A 20,202-nucleotide genomic window follows, 5' to 3' on the forward strand; every position below is an offset into this window, starting at 1 on the left:
AAAGTTCTATATAAGTGAAGATGATACATTTTCAAAATAGTACTACATGACATTCTGAATGAACTTATCTTACAAAGCCATCCTTATTCAGGCAGAGCATAGCATTGCGGGAACTATTTAGTGACTTGGCATTAGTCGGGATAACCTTTACATGACTTACCCAAAGAAAGGAACAGGAACTACAGGAGAGAAAGGAGTGACCAAAGTAGACAAAGGGCTCACAGGTTTGACATTACATCTAGCATGGACATCATCCATCCGACTAACTAAGGTCTGTGCATAATTATTCTTTAACTAGTGAATCGCACAATTGTGAAACGCCTTCAGATGTCAGAAGATTCAAAGCCATTAAGATATGCAGAAGGTAAAAAGTCACAAGAATAAAAGTCCTCAAGTCAATTAATGTTAAAGAAGGACAAAGTCACTTACCGATGAGGAATGCCCAAATTCACATAGAGGTGTAGTATTTGCAATGTCACAAAATAGTGAGAAATAAATGTCCAGAGTCCCAAAGAGACAAAGGGGGCAGTAAGTCCCAAAGCGCAGTACAACATTTAACACCAATAAAAACACAGAACGATGGAAATTAAAGATAGAAATTAAGCTTCAGAAGAACAAAGAAGCACCAATGTTTGTACAAAGCAAACAAGGTCTAAATTCAAAAAGAGGTGAAGCAGTTCTAATGTCACTAAGATGATATAACGGTCCAAAGACACTAAGATGTAAAAACAACCACCACTAAGATGTGGATATAGACCAAATCCTTGGAATTGTTAAGAAGGTCCAAAAGGTGAAGTCTAAAGTAACTAAAAAGGGATAAAACTCAAGAGTCTCTAAAAGGGAAAATATGTTGTTTTTACTTTGTGGAGCTAGAGGTACAAAATCTGTAAAGAGTGAAGAAGGTCCAGCATTATTAAGAGATTGAGGAGGTCTAAAGTCACTGAGTACTTAACATTATCTCATGTTGCCATGAGATAATGGTGTTACAAAGTGTCAAAGACTTGTGAAAGAAATGTCTCTAATGTTACTAAGAGATGGAGATGAAAAAGGGTCTGCAACCCCGTAAGGGATAAAGAGGGCTCAATGTGACTAAAAGGTCCCAAAGCCATTAACAGAGAGAGAAAGTCTAGGGTATCTTAAAAGAGTAAAACATTTCAAAGTCTGTAATAGGTGAATGAGTTTTCAAGAGAGTAAATAATGCAGTTAATTCATAGTTACTAAGAAAGGAAAAAGCATCTAAGTCAAAGAGATGATGGAGGTCAACATGCATTAAAAGTTGAGAAAACTGCAAAGTCACTAAGATACAAAGATGGCTTAAAATCCATGAGAGGTGCCAGAGTTTACAGTGGTGAAGGGACAGGGACCCTTTAAAGTACCACAAGAGTTGAGGAAATGCCAAAATCCCAAAATGTAGCAGAAGGTCCAAAGCGCATAAAAGAGACCGAAGAGTAAACACCAGTAAAAGGAGAAGAAACTCTAGCGTTCCTGGTAGATGACGAAGGTTCTAATTCACTAAAAGGTTCAACACATCCACAACTTCTAAGTCGGGATGTGTGGATCGCGCTCATTTTCGAGGCTTTAATTCTGCCATATTTCTGAATTGTGCTTCCAATGCCAGGTGAAATCCTAATGCGAAAATATGCATGAACCCACCGGTTTGCAACTTTCACGTATTTCTACTAAATATTCCCTAAATAATTTGCAGCTTATTGTACCAGCTGTATTTTTAGAAATATCTGCAAAAGGGAGCACAGGAGGTCTGTAGGTGTAATGTTTAACTCTTAAACCTTAACTCTCAAACTCTTAACCTGGACAGATGCTGGAGTTTAAATGTCACTGAGAGTCAGCAGTGCCCATTGTTGATATTGTAACATTTATCAGAGCCTCATTGGTCCTCTGTTCTCTGCTCCAAGTTGTCTTGAGTTCTCATTTCATACATCTCATAAGAAAGCTGATAGACCAATATAGGCTTCGGGAAGTTGGTGGTAAAACAGAAACAATCTTTTACTGCTGCACAACAGTAAAACAGGCCTTCTATAGACTTATTCCATCTATTAAATTTATTAGACAGCTCTGCTAAAAAAAACAAAAAACTGTAGAGATAATATTTCAGAACCACTAAACCAGCATGGTCAGAATATGTTTTCTTCAACAGTCATTCAATATGCTGGTACTCGAATGGTAGGTACAATTGGGTAATATGCTTGTGTTGTGGTGTTTGCTATCCACTGAAGTAGCTTTGATTCAATGCAGTGCTTTGTTGTTGACAATATTTTCTCTTGGAATATTTATGCTCTGTTTGTTAGCTGCAGGAGATACTTAGCATCCATTTTGTTTACGAGGCTACATTCGCCTGACATATGAGGGATTTCACCCCACTTCTGCTGGGCATTCAAGAGCACCAGCCTCTCAGGAAACCTTACTTTATTGAAATAATTGCTTCTTTGTCGGCCCTGTCAATCAAATGATGCTCCTAAATACATATATACAATTAAATTCCAGGTAATAGTAGGTCCTGCATTTACAAACATACAAAACTACAGATTTTCACCAAATAATCAGAGCAATTCTGCATTTAAAGTCTTAAACTGATCATAGGCACTGGGCATAAAGTGCCTGCTGAGTGTGGCATTCTCCCATGAATACTAGTTGATGTCACTGAATGGAATTGAGATGTCTCTTCGAGGTAGTTTTTGCTTGTGCAACTTAGTTAGCCTTGTTTTTCAAAAAGCAGGCTCCGACACAAGGCGCAGGTCGAGCAGCCGAGAGGAAGAAGATGAGGAGCTACAGAAACGCAGACAGCTTCAGGAGGAGCAGTTGATGAAGGTGGGTGACAACAGATATTTTTGGTTCTGGCTTAGAGACATACATACAAACATATAGACATACATATTGGGGATTTCACTCTGCTCTCGTTATCCATTGATCTGTCCATTAATTGATCTGTTCAAGTTGCACTCACATTATGCTTACACCCACCACAGCATGGACAACCCCACTTCAGCTATTGCCTCGGTTCACAACAGCATTTTGCTTGTACACATGTGCACTGGCACTTAGAATATAGTCCACTTCACTAGCAGGGTTTGCAGGCCAACCGTTGCTTCTATTTCTGCTCTCATTTCATCTGTTTCTGTGAAGGTTCATTTTGTACTCTTTTATTTCTATAAATATGTGCACACCATCCTTGGATGACAATGCTTACTTTTAAAAAAAATTACTTTTACACTTTAATGCATGTTGTATATGTTTTCACACTGTTTGACACTGTTAACCATAATACTCTGATCCTCAGACTCAAGAAGTTGGGAGTATCCGGATTGGCAATAGCGTGGCTGCAGTCGTTTCTTAGTGAATGTTCCTTTAAGGTTTTTGAGGGAGATGTTGTCTCCAATCAGCTGCCTCTGAGCTGTGGGCCCTGAGCCCCATGCTGTTTAATGTATATATGAGGCCCTTGGCAGAGATTGTCCATCCATTTGGCATAACAATTATCACCTATGCAGATGACATGCAGCTTGTGGTGGCGCTCAACCACCCCGAGGGGTCATCTAGCTCCCTAGACTGCTGCCTAGAGGAGGTTGCCAAATGGATGGAACTCTCATGCCTTAAACTTAATGGGGACAAGATGGAACTTATGCTCCTGGGCAACACCCCCTCCTTCAGTCCGGCTTCTCTTTGGCCAGATTGCCTAGGCCCGGCCCCGGCCTCTAAAGACCAGATTAAGAGCCTTGGTATCTGGCTTGACTGTTCTCTTACTTTTAAACATCAGGCAGTGAAGCTTTCAGCGACTTGCTTCGGCCTACTAAGGATGCTTCGAAAGGTCCTTCCCATTCTCCCTTTCCACGCTAGAAGGATCATGGTCCAAGCTTTGATCCTCTCCCGCTTGGATTATGGGGATGCCTTATATTTGGGAGCCCCGCAGTACACCATCAATAAGCTCCAAATTATTCAGAACTGTGCCGCCCGCAGACTCCTTCTGATTCCTCGTCGGCAGTCCGTTAAACAAGCTCTAAATAGCTTGCACTGGCTGCCGATCAGGGTAAGGATTCAGTTTAAGGCTATGTGCTTGGCCCATAAAGCCATTTGGAAGAACGGCTCGCCCATTCTCCAATCGCTAATCACTCCCTATCAACCGAAGAGAGACCTTTGGTCATCTGCCTCTTTTCTCGCCCTTCAACCCAGAATAAGGAGAGCCAGATTTGGTGGGCGCTCCTTCTCATATAATGGTGCCTTATGTTGGAATGCCCTTCCACTACAATTGCGGAGAGAGTCCAATCTCCTCTCATTCCGAAAGCTCTTAAAAACTTGGCTGTTTTAGATTCGTATTCATCTCCTACCGTTCTGTCCCCTGTACTCGTCCGCAGTGCTGGGAGGCCTCCGGGTAGCCATCGCGCTTTATAAATGACATTTCATCTCATTTTCAAACATAATTGTAGGCTTGTGTGTTAGGTGGCCAGAACCCCTTGGTGATGTTTGGATAAGAAGTATCCCTACTAGTTCTGTGTATGGATAGCTGGAAGTTTTTGGGGAGAGTCAGTTTGAGGGTCTAGTTCAATAAAAGCTCTTGTTGATCATTGGGTTAAAAGAAGGCTGATCTCTTAATTGGCAAAAGCAAGAGTAGCTTCTGGTACATGTAATGCGACAGCATGAAGTTCTAACCATAGTACATCAGTAACGTTGATAAAACTTATGGAGCTAATAATACACACGTACTGATATTTAGGCAATTGTAAGCCAACAGCAGTGATTGGTGCAGACCTACATATTTACATATGTTGCATAATGCCACATTTGTCCTTTTTAAATTGTTTTTCTACGCGTGAAAAACATTTTTGTTTGTAAAAGCTTCCCATATCCCAATCTTCCTAGAAATGTGGATCATTTTGTACACTATCTGATACTTTTTGGCACTTGTTTTACACCCCAATAATCCAGGAGCATGTGATTTAGTAAGTGTTGGAAAGTGCACCAACATTCAACATATTCATAGGATCCTGGGATTACTTTTCATCGTAAATTAACATAGTAAAAAACATTTTTAAATTCCTCTATTTTTATTCTAGTGATCCTTTCTGGCCAGTTGAAATTTAAAAAAAAAACATGCATTTAAGGCTCTTTATCATTTCATGGGAATTCAGTTATTGCACTATAACCCCTTTGATAATTAAATCCACTTTCAAAACACTTAACAATGCCACTAACATTGTTCACTGAGGTATGCGTTTAGAAGAGTAGGTAAGTCACTGATTATCATGTGAATTCCGACAAGGGGGGTTGGCAGTGTTTTCACCACAGTTAACCACTTACCAAGTGTCACTAGAAATTGCTAATGAATACTGAGTATCCACACACCAAGACATTCCAACAGTCAGAATTCTACAGTTCCTGGTTCTGCAGGTTCTGATTTTGTGACCTGTTATCAGTAGTATACTAGCAAAAATAGCAGGTTTTGATTGCTTAAATTTGACTGAAAAGCTTTTATGGATCAGGCTTATAGAGCAAAAGACAGGGTAAATTGGGGGTCTCCACCAACTTTAACTCGAAATGTTTTTGGCAAATGACACATTTTTTAGTACCTTGGACCAGCAACTTTGGTCTATACTTAGGATTTAAAAACGAATTTACTGGGGGAACAACAAACAGTTCTCCTCCTGCTATTGTTTAAGTTTGATTAATCGTGTGGCATTGTGCATGTGTTTTCAGAAGACAAGAGTGCCGTTCTGCGCTTCTCTAGCTGTTCTTCACCCTGGTGTGTTAATAAGTGAGTGAGGCTCCTTCACCTAGTTGCAAGACAGCAGAGAGGTAAAATTGGATTGACAACAAATACATACAAACCGTAAGGGAAACACAAACAAGTCTGACCCTGGAGTCTTAGACCTCATTAATACAACTACCAATGAAAGGCGAATTACTTTGCTATTTACCCATGAAATAAATAGGAGTGAGCAATAAATGCTGTTTCCCCGGCAGAGTTAGAGGAGTTTTGCCCACTCTGCTTGGAACCGCGGAGTACCGGTAAACTCTGCCAACTACAGCACGGGGGAGTTTTTTCTCGTGTGCAGCTTGCCATCGTTAAGAAGTCAGCCGGTCATGGCAAATCACTACCGCTCGCATTGAGAAAGCAGCCGCTCGAGTAGAATATCTACTTGAACTGCAGAAGGAAACAACCCCTTCTGGCGTGCCGCTTGGTGCAGTTTGTACTGATTTTAGAGCACAGAAAAAGTCCCGGCACTAATAATCGGTGTGAGTAGCATGACATACTGAATTCCGCTGCGAACGGAACTCTGCAAAACCTCGTGAAGTTTTTGGGTAACTCCGCGAGTTACGCCCAACCCTAGAAATAAATACTGTTGCAAATTACTTGTATATTAACTATCAAGTATGAGAGTTCGAGTAATGATTAGCTTATGGGCATTAGGAGTGCACATAATCCTGGTGTGGAGAGGGAAAAGGTTCTCACATTAAAGCTCATTGTAAGGAACTACCCTCCGCATAGTGCACCCAGTGCTTTATTGGCACATACTTATGAGGTTGTTCAGGAAAGAAGTCTTCCTCCAGGTTGTAAGATGTTGCTCACAGCCCTGACCAGGGTGGAAGGTGGCTTTTTCCAGGAAGACTTTGGCACTGCTGCAGAACAAGACTTAGGTGTGGTACAGATCTTTGATGACTTCTGGTGCTTGTTGAATCTGGATGGTCAAGCTGCCAAGGCCGGGTACTGAGGATGCAAGAGAAAGCATTCTGAGCATCACAAAGAGTGGCCATTGCAGAGAATTGAACCAAGTGCTGTTCTCACTAACTGCAAAAATGCAACCTGGCAAACACGTGTTGCACAGGAAATATCCCAAAATGAACTCATCAAAGGATTGTCAGTGGCAGACCTATCTTACATCTACATTTCATCCAGATGTTTCTCCTTATACCTTTATAAACAATTATACGATGGCAACCCTGTCACTCTTGCTCATGTTGTAGAAGATGTAGCCATCATTCCAAGTCTTCGTCACATATTATGCACATATGTACCCTATTAGTGTCTCCTCGAAGAAAGATTTTTACGCCCATGTTTTAACCGGCGCGGAATAAGGACTCTCGAAGCAGGTTGTCTGCAGAGCATTGAATTACAATCCTGGACAGTGGGCCATAGATTTAAATCACATCTATTCAACTCCTAGAAAATAGGCCCTCTTGTAAGTGAAATTGACTCCTCTATCTGAATTTGTTCGTCCATTACAAGCACAAACTCCCTGTGCTAAAGTAAGAGATGTGATCTGAAGTTCCACCCTCGAACATTTCTTTAATGGCAGATTTAATAACTTGGGTATGGTCCTCGCCTCATCTTTTGTTTGCGTGAGGTTCTGAATAAAGTCATGGGGTTCAAATTTTGTATTATAATCCCCTGCTAGTATAAGGTAGCTTTCTCTATTAGCCTACAGAAGTTCATCCACTGCTTTTACAGTTTCAGATTCCTGATGTGGTCTAGGAAAATGATTATAAATATTCAGGAGTGTCACTGCAAGGGACTCTTTTATACTGTTTATATTAAAGCCAAGAATATCTTTGGATTTAGAGATGAGCTTTTTTTAACTTGCACGCTAATGATGTTTTAACCCATATCGTAAGGCCTCATGACAGGTGTCCCATCGAGGAACGTTCTGCTTCTGTGCTAAAATGTACAAATCCCATTCAAAATATAGGTTGAAGTGCCCATGTCTGTTTGAGAACACATATGTAAAAATCTTCAATGTACATTTCCCACTCAGGGTCAGCAAATTTAGATCTTAATCCTGCTACATTCCAGTTAAATTGCGATCTATTCCCGATTTGCTATGCAGGAATTTACATTGGGCTGTTCCTCCCCGTTGTGTTGTTACCTGTCCTGATTAATCAATCTCATATGCATTTGTGGAGTGGCACACAGGTGCTTTACTGATTTTATAGCCCTATCAGACAATGCATCCATTGCATTCTGCACAGGGATTAATGGTGTAGCTACCCCTCCCAATCTGAACCTTCTACTATTGTCATGTTTTAATATACTATATGTTCTTGATATAGGGGGACAGGCTGATGCCCTACTATTAACGCAGACCCATGTCTCTTATTCAGTCCATCAATTTAATCGAGGTCTTCATCTTGTTGCCTCTCATTTGGGGCTAATAATGCACTTGTGAGACCTTTACTCTTTGTGGCCAGGGTTGTTTCTTTGGGTGTGCATACACTAGGTTCAGGATACTCCATGCGATGAGTAAATTTGAATTGTATTGGAGAGCCCTTTGACAGGGAGGTTCGCAGTAAGCCTGGGTGGTGAACTCCGCTTTGCACGCAGAGTTTTCCGCACTCCATGGAGCGGAGTTTTTTCCCCCTCCTGGCAAGATTTTTCCTCGTTTGCAATTATCAACGTCAAGTTGGCGAGCGAGAGCATGGAAAATCAACTTCTCGGCGAGATTTCACAACACAGGCGGTCGGATTTCTAATTGCGAGTGGTCAAAGCTTGCGCTGTCCATGGTGCCGTTCGCGATGATTGCACAGTGCGGACTAACATCCGGCGCTAAAAATCATCACGAACGGCCTTTATCTAACGCACTGCGCCGCTTGCGGAGCTCCGCGTAGTGCAGGGGACTTTTTTTTACACTTTGTGGAGGTCTGCATAGCGTAACTCCTCGAACTACGCCCAGGCTTAGTTCGCAAGTCAAGGTTAAGTAGCCCATGAACGTATTCCTGTTTGCATATTTTTGTGGCTATATAATCAAACTTCCCATCCTTCATGGAGCCGAGCTTCACCACTATAAGATCTGACCTTATTTCTGAGAAGCAGTGTCTGCTGTTCCTTATCTACTACATAACTTTGGGGCATATTACCAAGTACGTCACTGAAAGTGACGTTGTGGTGGCGATAGGGGCTTCCCCTTATTTACAAGGCAGCATTAAGCCACTTAACCTGGCTTAACGCTGCCTTGTAAATAAGGGCCTCTTTCATGCTGTACTTAGCGTGAAAGTGGAGGGCAATGGGTGTTGTGGTGAGCGTTTCACTGCACCACCTATTGATTTTGGCGCTGGCACCTATTTACAAGGGCGTCGTAAATAGGAGGCAGTGCCAAAATACTGGACCAGGGAAAACCTGGTCTTAAACAGGTGAAACGAGGAGAAATGCTTTATTTATCCTCGTTTTTGCTGTTTCCATGTGTGCTGCGTTGTGTAGCACACATAGAAACAGCACATTGCCATTGATTGTTTATGTGCAGGAAGGTGACCCTTCCTGCACATAAACAATCCCTTCCCAAAAAATGATGCTTTGCAACTTCTATGTGTGCTGCATTAAGCAGCACACATAAAAATTATAAAGCATCATTTAAAGATTGTTTATATGCAGGAAGGTAGACCTTTCTGAACATAAACAATCACCCCGTCAACGCAGACACCCTTGCACTATGGTGCAAGGGTGCCTGCGTTGGCACTAAGCTGGTAAGTTTAGCGCCAGCGCAAGGAGTAATGAAGAGCTGCACCATATCGTTGTAAATATGGTGCATCCCTGCGTTTCTGAAGTGGCGGAGTGCGACATTGAACCAGGACGGCTAACGCTGCACTTCGTTTTAAATATGCCACTTTGTTTTTTAGTGATTTGCTATCTTCTCTAATTCCTGCAAGTAACCTAGGGTTGTTAGTCATATAGGTCCTTCTGGTTTAACGTCTCAGTGGACCATTGCTTGGTGGGGATTTGCCCCTCTTTATTTGCCAAGATCCTAACTCCCTTTTGGCTCCCAGTTGCCTCAAGCCTTTCGGTCCATTTGGTGGATATCGGGATATAGTGCTTCCACCCTCTCAGTTAGTTCCTCCCACTATTGGGGCCCTTCGTGGGGAGTTGGCAAACATGCTCCTGTGGGAATCGGGACTCTGCCATATTGTTTTCTGTAACTCTAGTTACCGTGCCGCTACCCTGCGGACTGCTGTTGTTTGTGACAAGACCTTTTTAAAAACCTTTAAAACTGTAAATTGAATTGAATTGAAACTGTATTTTAACTGAATTACGACTCAAAATACCTTCGGTTGCATCCTCGCGTTCTCCTCAGCACACCCCTCAGCTTTAGCCAATCACGTCTGGCTGGGGAGGAGTTAGAGGCGGGGAACCGCTACTTATGTCCGACGCAGCGCGGGAGCCAAAGGCAAGGCCGTCTGCGCCTGGACCGGCCCAGGGGCCATAATCCATGCCCAAACTCTTACTTACTCACTCGAGGAACTTAGGAAATTCCATCAGGTGGCGTTTTAACTCTGCCCTGCTATCCCCGCACGCCTAAGCCACACTGGAATCCTCCATGCACGGAGTTCTTTCCAAGAGATCTTGAAACCTATCCTCCACCAGCATCGGGCACCGCTTCCTGCCCACGTCGAACACACAGCACTACGTATACATTACCTCAACACACGCTCCCTAGTCAAGTATCAGCTAGATATCTTCCTACTCCTACTGTTTGAGAAACCTGACATTTTTCTTGTCACAGAAACATGGTTAAATCCCGACTCCACCCCTGATATACTGGCCGCTCTACCCCAGGACTACTACATCCTCCATGTAAACTGGCAACCAGGAAAAATGGGTGGCGGAGTAGCTGCAATCATCCATAAAGATCACAAATTCACATCCATGTCCTCCTTAAGTCTCCCCACAGTAGAAAACATGGTCATCAAGCTTGATTCTAGCTCTAGGCCACTCATCTGCGTCCTGGTATACAGGCCTCTGCAGCACATGCTGCTATTTCCCCTCTCACTGAGTGAACAATTGGCTAATCTTGCCACGGACTATGCCAAAATATTCTTAATAGGTGACTTAAACTACTGGTGCAACGACCAACACGGTGGGCCTCACTCTACCGAACTGACTGAACTACTAACTAACCTCAATTTCACCCACCACATATCCTCAGCTACACACACCAAAGGACACATACTGGACCAGGTCTGGACCACTAACCTCACGGTGTCCACGCCGACAACCCTACCATGTATTTGGTCTGACCATCACCTAATAAAATTCACGGCAACAATTCCTATCAGCAGTAACACCCTCACGGTCAAGGGGGGCATGATTAGGAAATGGAGTGCCCTCAATAAACAGGAATTTTAGGACAGCCTGGCTGGCTCTACCCCTGCCTTTGACCTCGATGTGGATCTCCTTGAAGCTAACATCTCAGCCTGGCTACTAGCGGCCAGCGACAAATACGCCCTGCTCAAAAAACTCAAACGAGCTCGCCGTTCTGATGCTCAGAAAAGGTTCTCTACTGAGCTAAGAGCCCAGAAATTGGCCCTTCGCCAAAAAGAAAGGAAATGGAGACTCAACTACACCCTCAAAGGACAACAGCACTACCTGAATTCCCGCAAAGAATACAAAAAAGCCATTATGTCAGCCAAGGCCGCCCACTTCTCCGCAAGAATTGTAAACTCCAACAACAGATTGAAGGATATCTTCGCTATCGTTAACAAACTCACCTACTCAAGAATTGTGTGACTCTCTAAATAACACTACTAAAGAAAATAATGTCCCTATAATTTTTTTAAAAGAGGTGGAATTATCTCACCTTGGACCAAGTCTCTAATAGGTTATTGAAAAGATGTCGCAATCCTAGTGAGTAAAAGCAAAGTAAGCAATGGACTAATAGTATATAAAAAATATCACCGTGCAATTTATTAATGATAAACATATATTAAATAATATACACTCTGAGCCACTTCCGGTTTAGGTGAATACCATATCATATCATTCCTCCTATTATAGGTTACAATCTAGATATTGTTCATTAAAACAGTTTTTAAAAAAACATTTGCTAAACCAAATGTAATCAATAAAGTTGTTAAAAACAATAAAATCAATATAGTTGTTGAAAAACAGTCTAATCAATACAGTTGTTGAAAAACAGTCGACGCAGTGTTTCGGTGACTTCTTGATGCTTAACACCTTCCTCAGGACTGACAACGTTTTATACAATTAAAATCTTTTTGTCTATGAGATTTCCTGGAGCCAAAGTTTATAGTCAGTTTATAATTTTCCAGGAGCCATTTATATCTTGGCCTTTCAAGCCCAATGATATGTTCTTATATTCATTAGAGCCACCATCTTCTTTTAAAGGTAGTTGTGTGAGTTTGATTAAAGTTTTCTTCCTTTCTTTTGTGGAATTAAGTTTGATCCTTATATATGAATTGCCACTGAGCTTATATGTCAATGCTTTTTCAATTGGCGCCTTTATGCTCTCATATTAGGAGGTTCTACATATAACCAGTCGGGTCGAAGTTCCGCTGCCTCCCTGCTCTAACGGATTTCCGGGTTCGTACGTATTATTTTCTTTAGTAGTGTTACTTTTACCCTGTCCCGTTGCTTTGCAATAGGGTTTACTCCCTTTCCTTTGTAAACTCTCTAAATAACTACTTCATGGAAAAAATCTCCCAACATTAAAGCTAGTATTCCAATTTCCAGTCCCATGGAGGCTCCTTCTGCCACGATAATAAATCCTTTCACCTTGGATAACTTCCCCGCCATTGATACCCTGTCCCTCCGGAACTTGTTGTCCAGGGTCAAATCTGGCTCCCCCATGGACTGCTGTCCACTTCATATCCTAAAAGACACCCTTTCCGCCCTACCTCACTCAGCCATGACCCTCTTGAATGAATCACTCTTGCAGGGCCGGGTCCCCAAAGCATTCAAGGATGCAGTTGTGGTCCCTCTCCTAAAGAAACCGGGAGCTGACCCCCAGAACTTATCCAACTATCGGCCCATCTCCCTGCTCCCTTACTTGGCCAAGGTTCTTGAAGCCCATGTGGCAAAGTGCCTGTCCATTTTCATGGAACAGTCTGAATACTTAGACCCTCATCAGGCAGGATTTCGCCCTGCTCACTCTACAGAGACAGTGATCCTAGCTGTACTGGATGCCCTACGAGAAAAAGACGATAAAGGCACCCCTCAGGCCCTGGTGCTTTTAGACCTCTCGGCCGCATTTGACACGGTCGACCATGTCATCTTAATGGACCGTGTCAAACAGGCCGGCATCCAGGGCTCAGCCCTCAGCTGGATTGGGTCCTTTCTAAAGGGTCGCACCCAAACGGTACGCCTAGCCCCATTTACCGCACCCAAGTTAACTACCACGTGTGGGGTCCCACAGGGATCTTCACTCTCCCCCATCTATTCAATCTGTATCTTCTACCTTTGATTCAGTCTCTGAAGGAACGGAAGGCCATCACCTTCAACTATGCGGATGACCTACAGCTAATCATTACCATAGATAACTCCCTCGAATCAGTCCTGGAATTCCAGTCTACCATGCTCCACACCCGCCATTGGATGGACCAAAACCATTTAAAACTGAATCCAGGCAAGACTGAACTAGTCCTAACTGGGAACAGTCAGACCTTCTGGGGCCCGCACCACTGGCCGGCAGAACTCGGTCCCCCCCCCCCCAACCATCTACCTCTGTCAAGAGCCATGGGGTAACCATCAACAACGACCTATCGCTAAGAACACAAGTGGGTGCAGTGGTCTCTACCTGTTTCTTACAGTTACGTAAAATTAGGAAGATCAGCCGTCTGCTCACTCACACAGCACTGATTCAGGTCGTGATAGCCATGGTACTATCACACTTAGACTACTCCAACTCTATATACCTTGGTATGCCACTTTTCCTAATTAAATGGCTTCAGTTGGTCCAGAATCAAGCGGCAAGACTGATCCATCAGCAACCCAGATGGCAATCCGCCAGACCTCTTTTAAAAAAACTTCACTGGCTTCCCATTCCCCAACGTACGGCCTTCAAGACAGGTTGCATCATCTTCAAGTCTCTCCACAGCCGGAACCCCAAATTTATTAACCGCCTCTTACCTAGGTACACTCCTTCCCGCAACCTCCGATCTGCCCACCTCCAACTTCTGACCACCCCAGCCTTCAAGCGAAAAAGTCAGGGAGGCTGCAGGTTTGCATCCTTGGCCCCTAGACTATGGAACTCCTTTCCACTAGAGATTCGGTCATGCAACTATCTGCTGAGCTTCAGGAAAATGATCAAGACATGGTTGTTTGCGCAGGCCCACGCTTAACTTCTTCCAATGGTCCCTAGCTAGTGCCTTGAAACCTACTGGTGTACGTGCGCTATGTAAGAAATTGTTAACATAACAGAGTTCCCTCCCTATCTCTGGCAATCTTCTTTGATATCCACTTATCATCCTGCAGGTTCGCTCTTACCTCCATATCCCCATAGTCCTTATACATGGTTTTACTCATACCACTATGACAGATTTCAGCTTTTACGCACCGTAACTCAATTTTTTACTCTCTCAACGTTTTCTACCAGTAGGGAGAGCTGTTGTTTCAAGTTCTGCATTGCACCCCCCACCTTTAACATTAGTTCTCTAACATCCTTAAAACTCCCGCCCCGCTCACAGTCCTTTCAAGTGATAGATGTAACGTTTCCTGCGCTGCATTGTCTGTTTGGTCCTTAATCCCGGCCCTAATCAGTGGTTCATAACGATTGGTGTGTGGTACCTCATTGATAACAATAACATTTTTACTGTTAATTTGTTTCTCATATCTCCCCTCCACTTCATGAGCTATATCAGCCGACTGGGCCCCCCTTCTATCAGAATCCTGGTCCGGTTTATCTGTCTGTTCTCTTTTTTTGTGGATCCAGCAATGTTTAGTACCTCAGTATTATAGCCCTTTTAAAATATTCCTGCAGTTTTTGGTCCAGGACACAGGAGATCCACATTTTCCCCATAGGATTATTTCCACCTCCTCAATGAGGTAGTCCATCTCCTCGAATGAGCAGTTTTCAGCAGCGTGTCGGACGACCCTTTTGCTATTCGCGTTCTCTTGAGTGCTTCGGATGGCTTTCCAGTTCCCCATGATTAATGATTAATGTTTAGATTAAGGGCAAACCAAAAAAAAAAAATTCAGAGTAAATTTGCACAAGGGACTAAAGTCAGAGCAGCTCTCTTTTGTCAGTCATCATAGAATATGAGAGGAGAGACAATTTAATGCAGGGCTGACTTTCCCCCCTTCGCCTTTTTAAGAAAAATCCGCTTACTGCGGATGGAGCAATCATTTTCAAACGGGGATCTTAGGGGGGTAGCTCCGCCCAACCTCTTCCTGGCACTGATGGGCGCAGGATGGGCTTGCACCTATCCCGGGTGCCTCCTGCGCTTCAGGACAACGAAATGGGCTTCATAGCACTGTGCCGTGTCTCAGCTGCTGGCAATCGTGGGCTGGAGCTCAGGGCCACCTCCAGGGACCCTAAGAATGATGGGATTTGCAGTCCTTCTGAAAGTTCCTTATGCACTGTGGGACAATGAAATGTGTTTTATAGTGCAGTGCAGTGTCTCAGCTTCTGGCAATCGTGGCCTGGAGGACAGGGCTGCCTCCAGGGGCCCTAAGAACGATGGGACTTGCAGTCCCACTGAAAGTTCCTCCTGTGCCGCGGGACAACGAAATGCACTTTTTAGCGCAGTGCGGCGTCTCAGCTGCTGGCAATCGTGAGCTATAGCACAGGGCTGCCTCCAGGGGCCCTAAGAATGATGGGACTTGCAGTCCTGCTGAAAGTTCCTCCCTCAATATTAGATCTTACTATGCATTTCTCAATTTTTGTGTATTATAATGATTTGGGGAACGTTGTTTGTTATTAACTGAAGATCAACAGAACGTCTTTAGACTTTGAGCCTGTCATAGGTTAAACTGTGTTGCATATAACTTGCACATAATTTAGACTTATTCACAAACTGTTTTTATGTCTTTTCTTTTAAATGGATTGCAACTTTATGATTGAAATGGAAGAAGAAAGTAAGTTGAGTGGTAGGGCAGTATTTCCATTCAGATAACGTTCACTTAGGGTCAGAACAGGACGTCATATCTCAGAGGCATACCCAATTTCCCATTTAAACAGGCAGGGTTGTACCCTGTCCCCCCTTTAATTTGTCCTGGCAATGGAACCGCTTGCTAGTAGGTTACATATGGGTAGAGAACATTGGGGGATACCCTTGGGAGAAACAACACACACATGGTTTCTCTCTATGCAGAGGACATGTTGCTCTATATTCGGTCAGTCCGCTTGGATTTCTAGCCTTTTACCCGCTTACTGGACGAGTTTTACACTCTGTCTGGGCATAAGGTGAATGCAACAAAGACGTTTATTTTCCCACTAAGATGAGAGGTAGCTGGCAGGATCCACCTACACATGGCCTGCAAGCATTATACACAATGGGACACGAGAGAAGGTTAGTGACCTGGTTGTACAAAGGGTTCCAAACACACATGAATATTGCTCTAAACACACTTAGGGCAGACTGGGAGAATGAATTCGGCATAGTTTTCAGCGATAAAGAATGGTAAGCCACGCTCCAGAACCCCTTGCAGATTCCCTAGAATGCTTGATTTGCTTATTTGACTTCCCAGAAATTGCAGGCACTCTTCCCCATGGCCTCCACAAACTGCCCCCGCTGCTAACAGTCTCCAGCACACCCATATGATGTCAGAATGTACGAAATTACACCCTCTTAGTTCGAGGTCCTGAAAAGCCTCACAGACAGGCATACTACGTGATCGAGTCCCTTGGGAGGTAAACCCAGGCTGGAAGGAGTTAAGCTAACTACCAGGGACCTTTATCTTATCCTCCTCGTGGTGCGCCTCACCATTGCTCGCCGATGGAAGACCGCCCCCCACCCAATCGTCATGGCATATTGATCTCCAACATTGGGTGCAGGCTAAGGGCAAATCCCTTCACAGGGAAGAGAAGAGGGGGCTTTGGAGATTACCAGCCGCGGCCCGTGGAGGGTGTTCCGTGGGGCGGAAAGGCAGGGCGGGGGAGGGGCAGCGTGGGGGGTACTAAAAACCGGAATATGGATAATTGGAGGTAAGTAGACAATTAAACAAATAAAACTAATTTCGTAGCGCGCCCCGCATCGCAAATTGCGATGCAGCGCGCGCTACGAAATTCGTTTTATTTATTTAATTGTCTACTTACCTCCAATTATCCATATTCCGGTTTTTAGTAGCCCCCACCCTGCCCCTCCCCTGCCTGCCTTTCCGCCCCACGGAGCAGCCTCCACGGGCCGCGGCTGGAGATTACCCATCTCAGACCTACGGTCCAGGCTCATAAAGATAAGGTCTCCAACGATGACCATGGGGTGATGCTGGACTAACTATCAGCCCCACTGTTTGAGCCCGTGAACTCGGTATGCCCTCTCACAACTTTCCCACACAAGAGGCCCCTGCGTTGGGACAGCCTCCGCAGACCACAGTGCCAGTCTCTTGCACATTCCCCCCACTGTTTGGCCGTACCTGCCTATAGCTGAGACCGAACCTGCTAGTAGGTGCCACTGGAAATCCCACCTACCCTTTCTTCTTCCCTGCCCCAAAGACAGTTTAAATTGTTTTAGTCCTGACAGCACATGCTGAGCATGGAGATTACATATGTCTCCTAATTCACATGTATACATTGCTATCTTCATTATCTATGCATGCTGTATTGGAATGCAAACCTCTACAATGTGATGCCCGGTGCCAGGCAGCAAGATTGGAATTACTGAATTAAACTCCATAAAGTGTTTTTTTAGAAAAGAAATAGATGAAGATCACTTGCCCAGAGAAATAATCCCTCTTCCTCCAAAGCCTTCTTACCCTCTTAAGCCTATGACTGAGGAAACTGGGGCATTGACCTGCAGGGTTACTAAACCCTACCTGACCATATCAGGTCAACAATGCTAGCAAGCTAAGGCAACCTGATCCTTGTAGGTGGTACGTATTTCTGCACAGGTAGCAGCTTTGTCATGTTATGTCAAACCTATTAGCTTTTCGTACCACATTTTTGCTCTCTGCCACAGCCAATTAATATTTCATACCTCCAGTATGTCTTCCAGCCCTGTAGGTGATATGACTGTTAAATGTTGAAATCTGTTCAAATCCAAAATAGCCTCATCCATCAAAAGACAAGAAGTAGAGATCTTGATAAAAAAAAGTCTCAGTCAGCCCCTGCATGACTTAGTGAAGCTAAGCAGAACTCGCCCGTGAGTTGATGTACATGTAGTCTAGTCCTATGTCCGAACATTGAAGAAAGATTGGGGTATTTTAGGTAACAACTATGTAAAAACTCACAATTGTGCTCACAGTGTATGTTGGGTTGGATTTCCTCTAGCTTTTACAGAAGGAGGGGAGACTAAGAGTGAGACTGAAGTAGATTGGCCAAGACATTGTTACCACTGCAAATTAATGGTAATCTGCAAGTGTAAACATGGAGATAGTTTCTCATTTGAAATACCAAGAATAAATAGTTTGTTCTCCTTCTTTATGTACCTTTAGCTAAATTCAGGTCTGGGGCAGTTAATATTGAAAGAAGAAATGGAGAAAGAGACCAGAGAACGTCCACCTCTTCCTGCCAGCCGATATGACTCCCCTCTTCATTCGTGTAAGTGAATGTTTATTCAGCCTATTTGTTGGTGTCCTAGGGCTCTTTCATAGACAGGTTGCATTCTGTGGCTTGGGAACAATGTTTTATAGTTCAGTGTGTTCTGTTACATTATGTTCTGTTAAATTGCCTTCCCTTCTGATGCTTTGTACCACATTACCTTAAGTTCAGCACCGTCGTTACATCCAGACAACTGTGTAAAATTGGGGTCTGGGAAGTGAGTGGACTGATTGTGAGCCAGTAGTAATGGGAGCGAAATTAATGCTTCATGAGATTGTAAAGTGTTTTTTTTGTGTGTCTTATAAAGTGCTTGAAGAACAAGGGGGAAATTTTAAGTGATCAGTGTTGGTGCTGGTTGCTTACTAGTAGAGTAGCATGTGTGTGGCCTGTGTTCATTCTCTTCTTTACCTTTTGTTGTAGTTTGGTGGAGGGGCTGGACCCCTTTGCTGTATGTTATTATTCTGCGGCACAGTCTGAGGAAATGGTGCTAGCTTTGTGAATGATGTGCAGATGGATCTTCTAGCAAATTGTCCCCAAACCACAAGCTTGTGTTCTTTAACAGAGAATATTACTATGTGTTTTGTAAAGTTTGACTATGTATAGTAAATGCAGACTTCTTCCATCATGTTGTACACATGAGGTTCTACCATTTTAAACGCCTACCTGATGTCAGGATATACAGTGAAGTATATTGAAAATGGCTAAAATAGTTATGCGTTTTATCACCTGCAAACACCATCTTCACATTTTCTTTATTTTGTTCCACCATTCAATATAAATATCAGTGGCCACTGCTGTTTGTGTACTTTCATGGTATATGAATCTGGAATGAGACTTCACTGAGTTGTGATGCCCTTGTAATACCTTTCAGGATTTACGTGGACCAAGCCTATCGCACATACATGAATTTGGGAGTAATCTCTTATAAAAATGTAGCCTCCCAAGTTTCAACGGATATTCATGCCCAGTGTCACTAATAACCATATGCAGATTTGGTTTTAGACTTGTTTAAGCTTCAACAAAGGGCCAATTGGACAGAACCCCCTCTTGCTGAACACTTCTGTAGACATCTGAGTTATTTCTACTTATTACCCTGTCCACTGACAATCATTCTTCTCTGTTTTCTTATTTCAGCCCCACAGGCCTCTGCATCTAAAACATCATCTCTCCCTGGTTATGGAAGAAACGGACTTCACAGAGTAAGCAATGGGCTTCAGGTTAGAGCAAGGTCCACAGTAGAGAATCCACATACAGTCTCATTGGAATAAACTGGTGCTAAGCTGCCTGATACCGATGTAGACTTTGGAAGTTTCATTTATTGAATACTTTAAAAATGAAAAGTTTGATTACAAACAGTGAGCCTTATGTGGATTTATAAAAACAACATTGATATAGAGTCCTGAGCAGACAAATAAAAATGAAAAGGAAGGTGTAAAACACTAAAAGCAGGGTGACAAAAATATATTCAGTAAAAATTTGAAGTCCGTCCTAATGTGTGGTAGGAAATGGCCAAACCTGAAGTCATCTTCAAACCATGCAGAGCACCTCCACATTTGGGGATCGACATGCGAGTAAATGACCACTGAAAATGTTAGTTTGTTTTCTGAAAAGGCTGAAGTGTGACGTCTACATATGTTGAGTTATGTGATTGCTCATGAGGCAAAGCAAATCAGTAAAAAGGCTGAACCTCAATCTGAAGCAATCGGCTGCCGTCCTTGTCCTCATGCAGTACGGCATCGGGAATTGATAGTAAACTCAATATGCAGAAGGAAATAAC

At 43.4% G+C, this 20,202-nt stretch overlaps 1 protein-coding gene across 8 annotated transcripts in view; it reads left to right on the forward strand.

Moving 5' to 3' along the window:
- Positions 1–20,202, forward strand: part of ABLIM1 (actin binding LIM protein 1) — a 698,379-nt gene that overhangs the window by 644,046 nt on the left and 34,131 nt on the right. For 5 of the 8 annotated variants that reach the window (XM_085603287.1, XM_085603283.1, XM_085603288.1 and 2 more), the window contains 3 exons: positions 2,735–2,826; positions 18,320–18,425; positions 19,560–19,624. In XM_085603287.1, the coding sequence (XP_085459413.1) occupies positions 2,735–2,826; positions 18,320–18,425; positions 19,560–19,624 (263 nt within the window). Of the gene's footprint in view, positions 1–2,731; positions 2,827–18,319; positions 18,426–19,559; positions 19,643–20,202 lie in introns of all 8 variants that reach the window. The other 3 variants (XM_085603280.1, XM_085603286.1, XM_085603285.1) reach the window with 2 other exon arrangements.

Source organism: Triturus cristatus, chromosome 1_2 (genome assembly GCF_964204655.1).
Source record: "Triturus cristatus chromosome 1_2, aTriCri1.1, whole genome shotgun sequence".
Classification (NCBI taxonomy): Eukaryota; Metazoa; Chordata; class Amphibia; order Caudata; family Salamandridae; genus Triturus; species Triturus cristatus.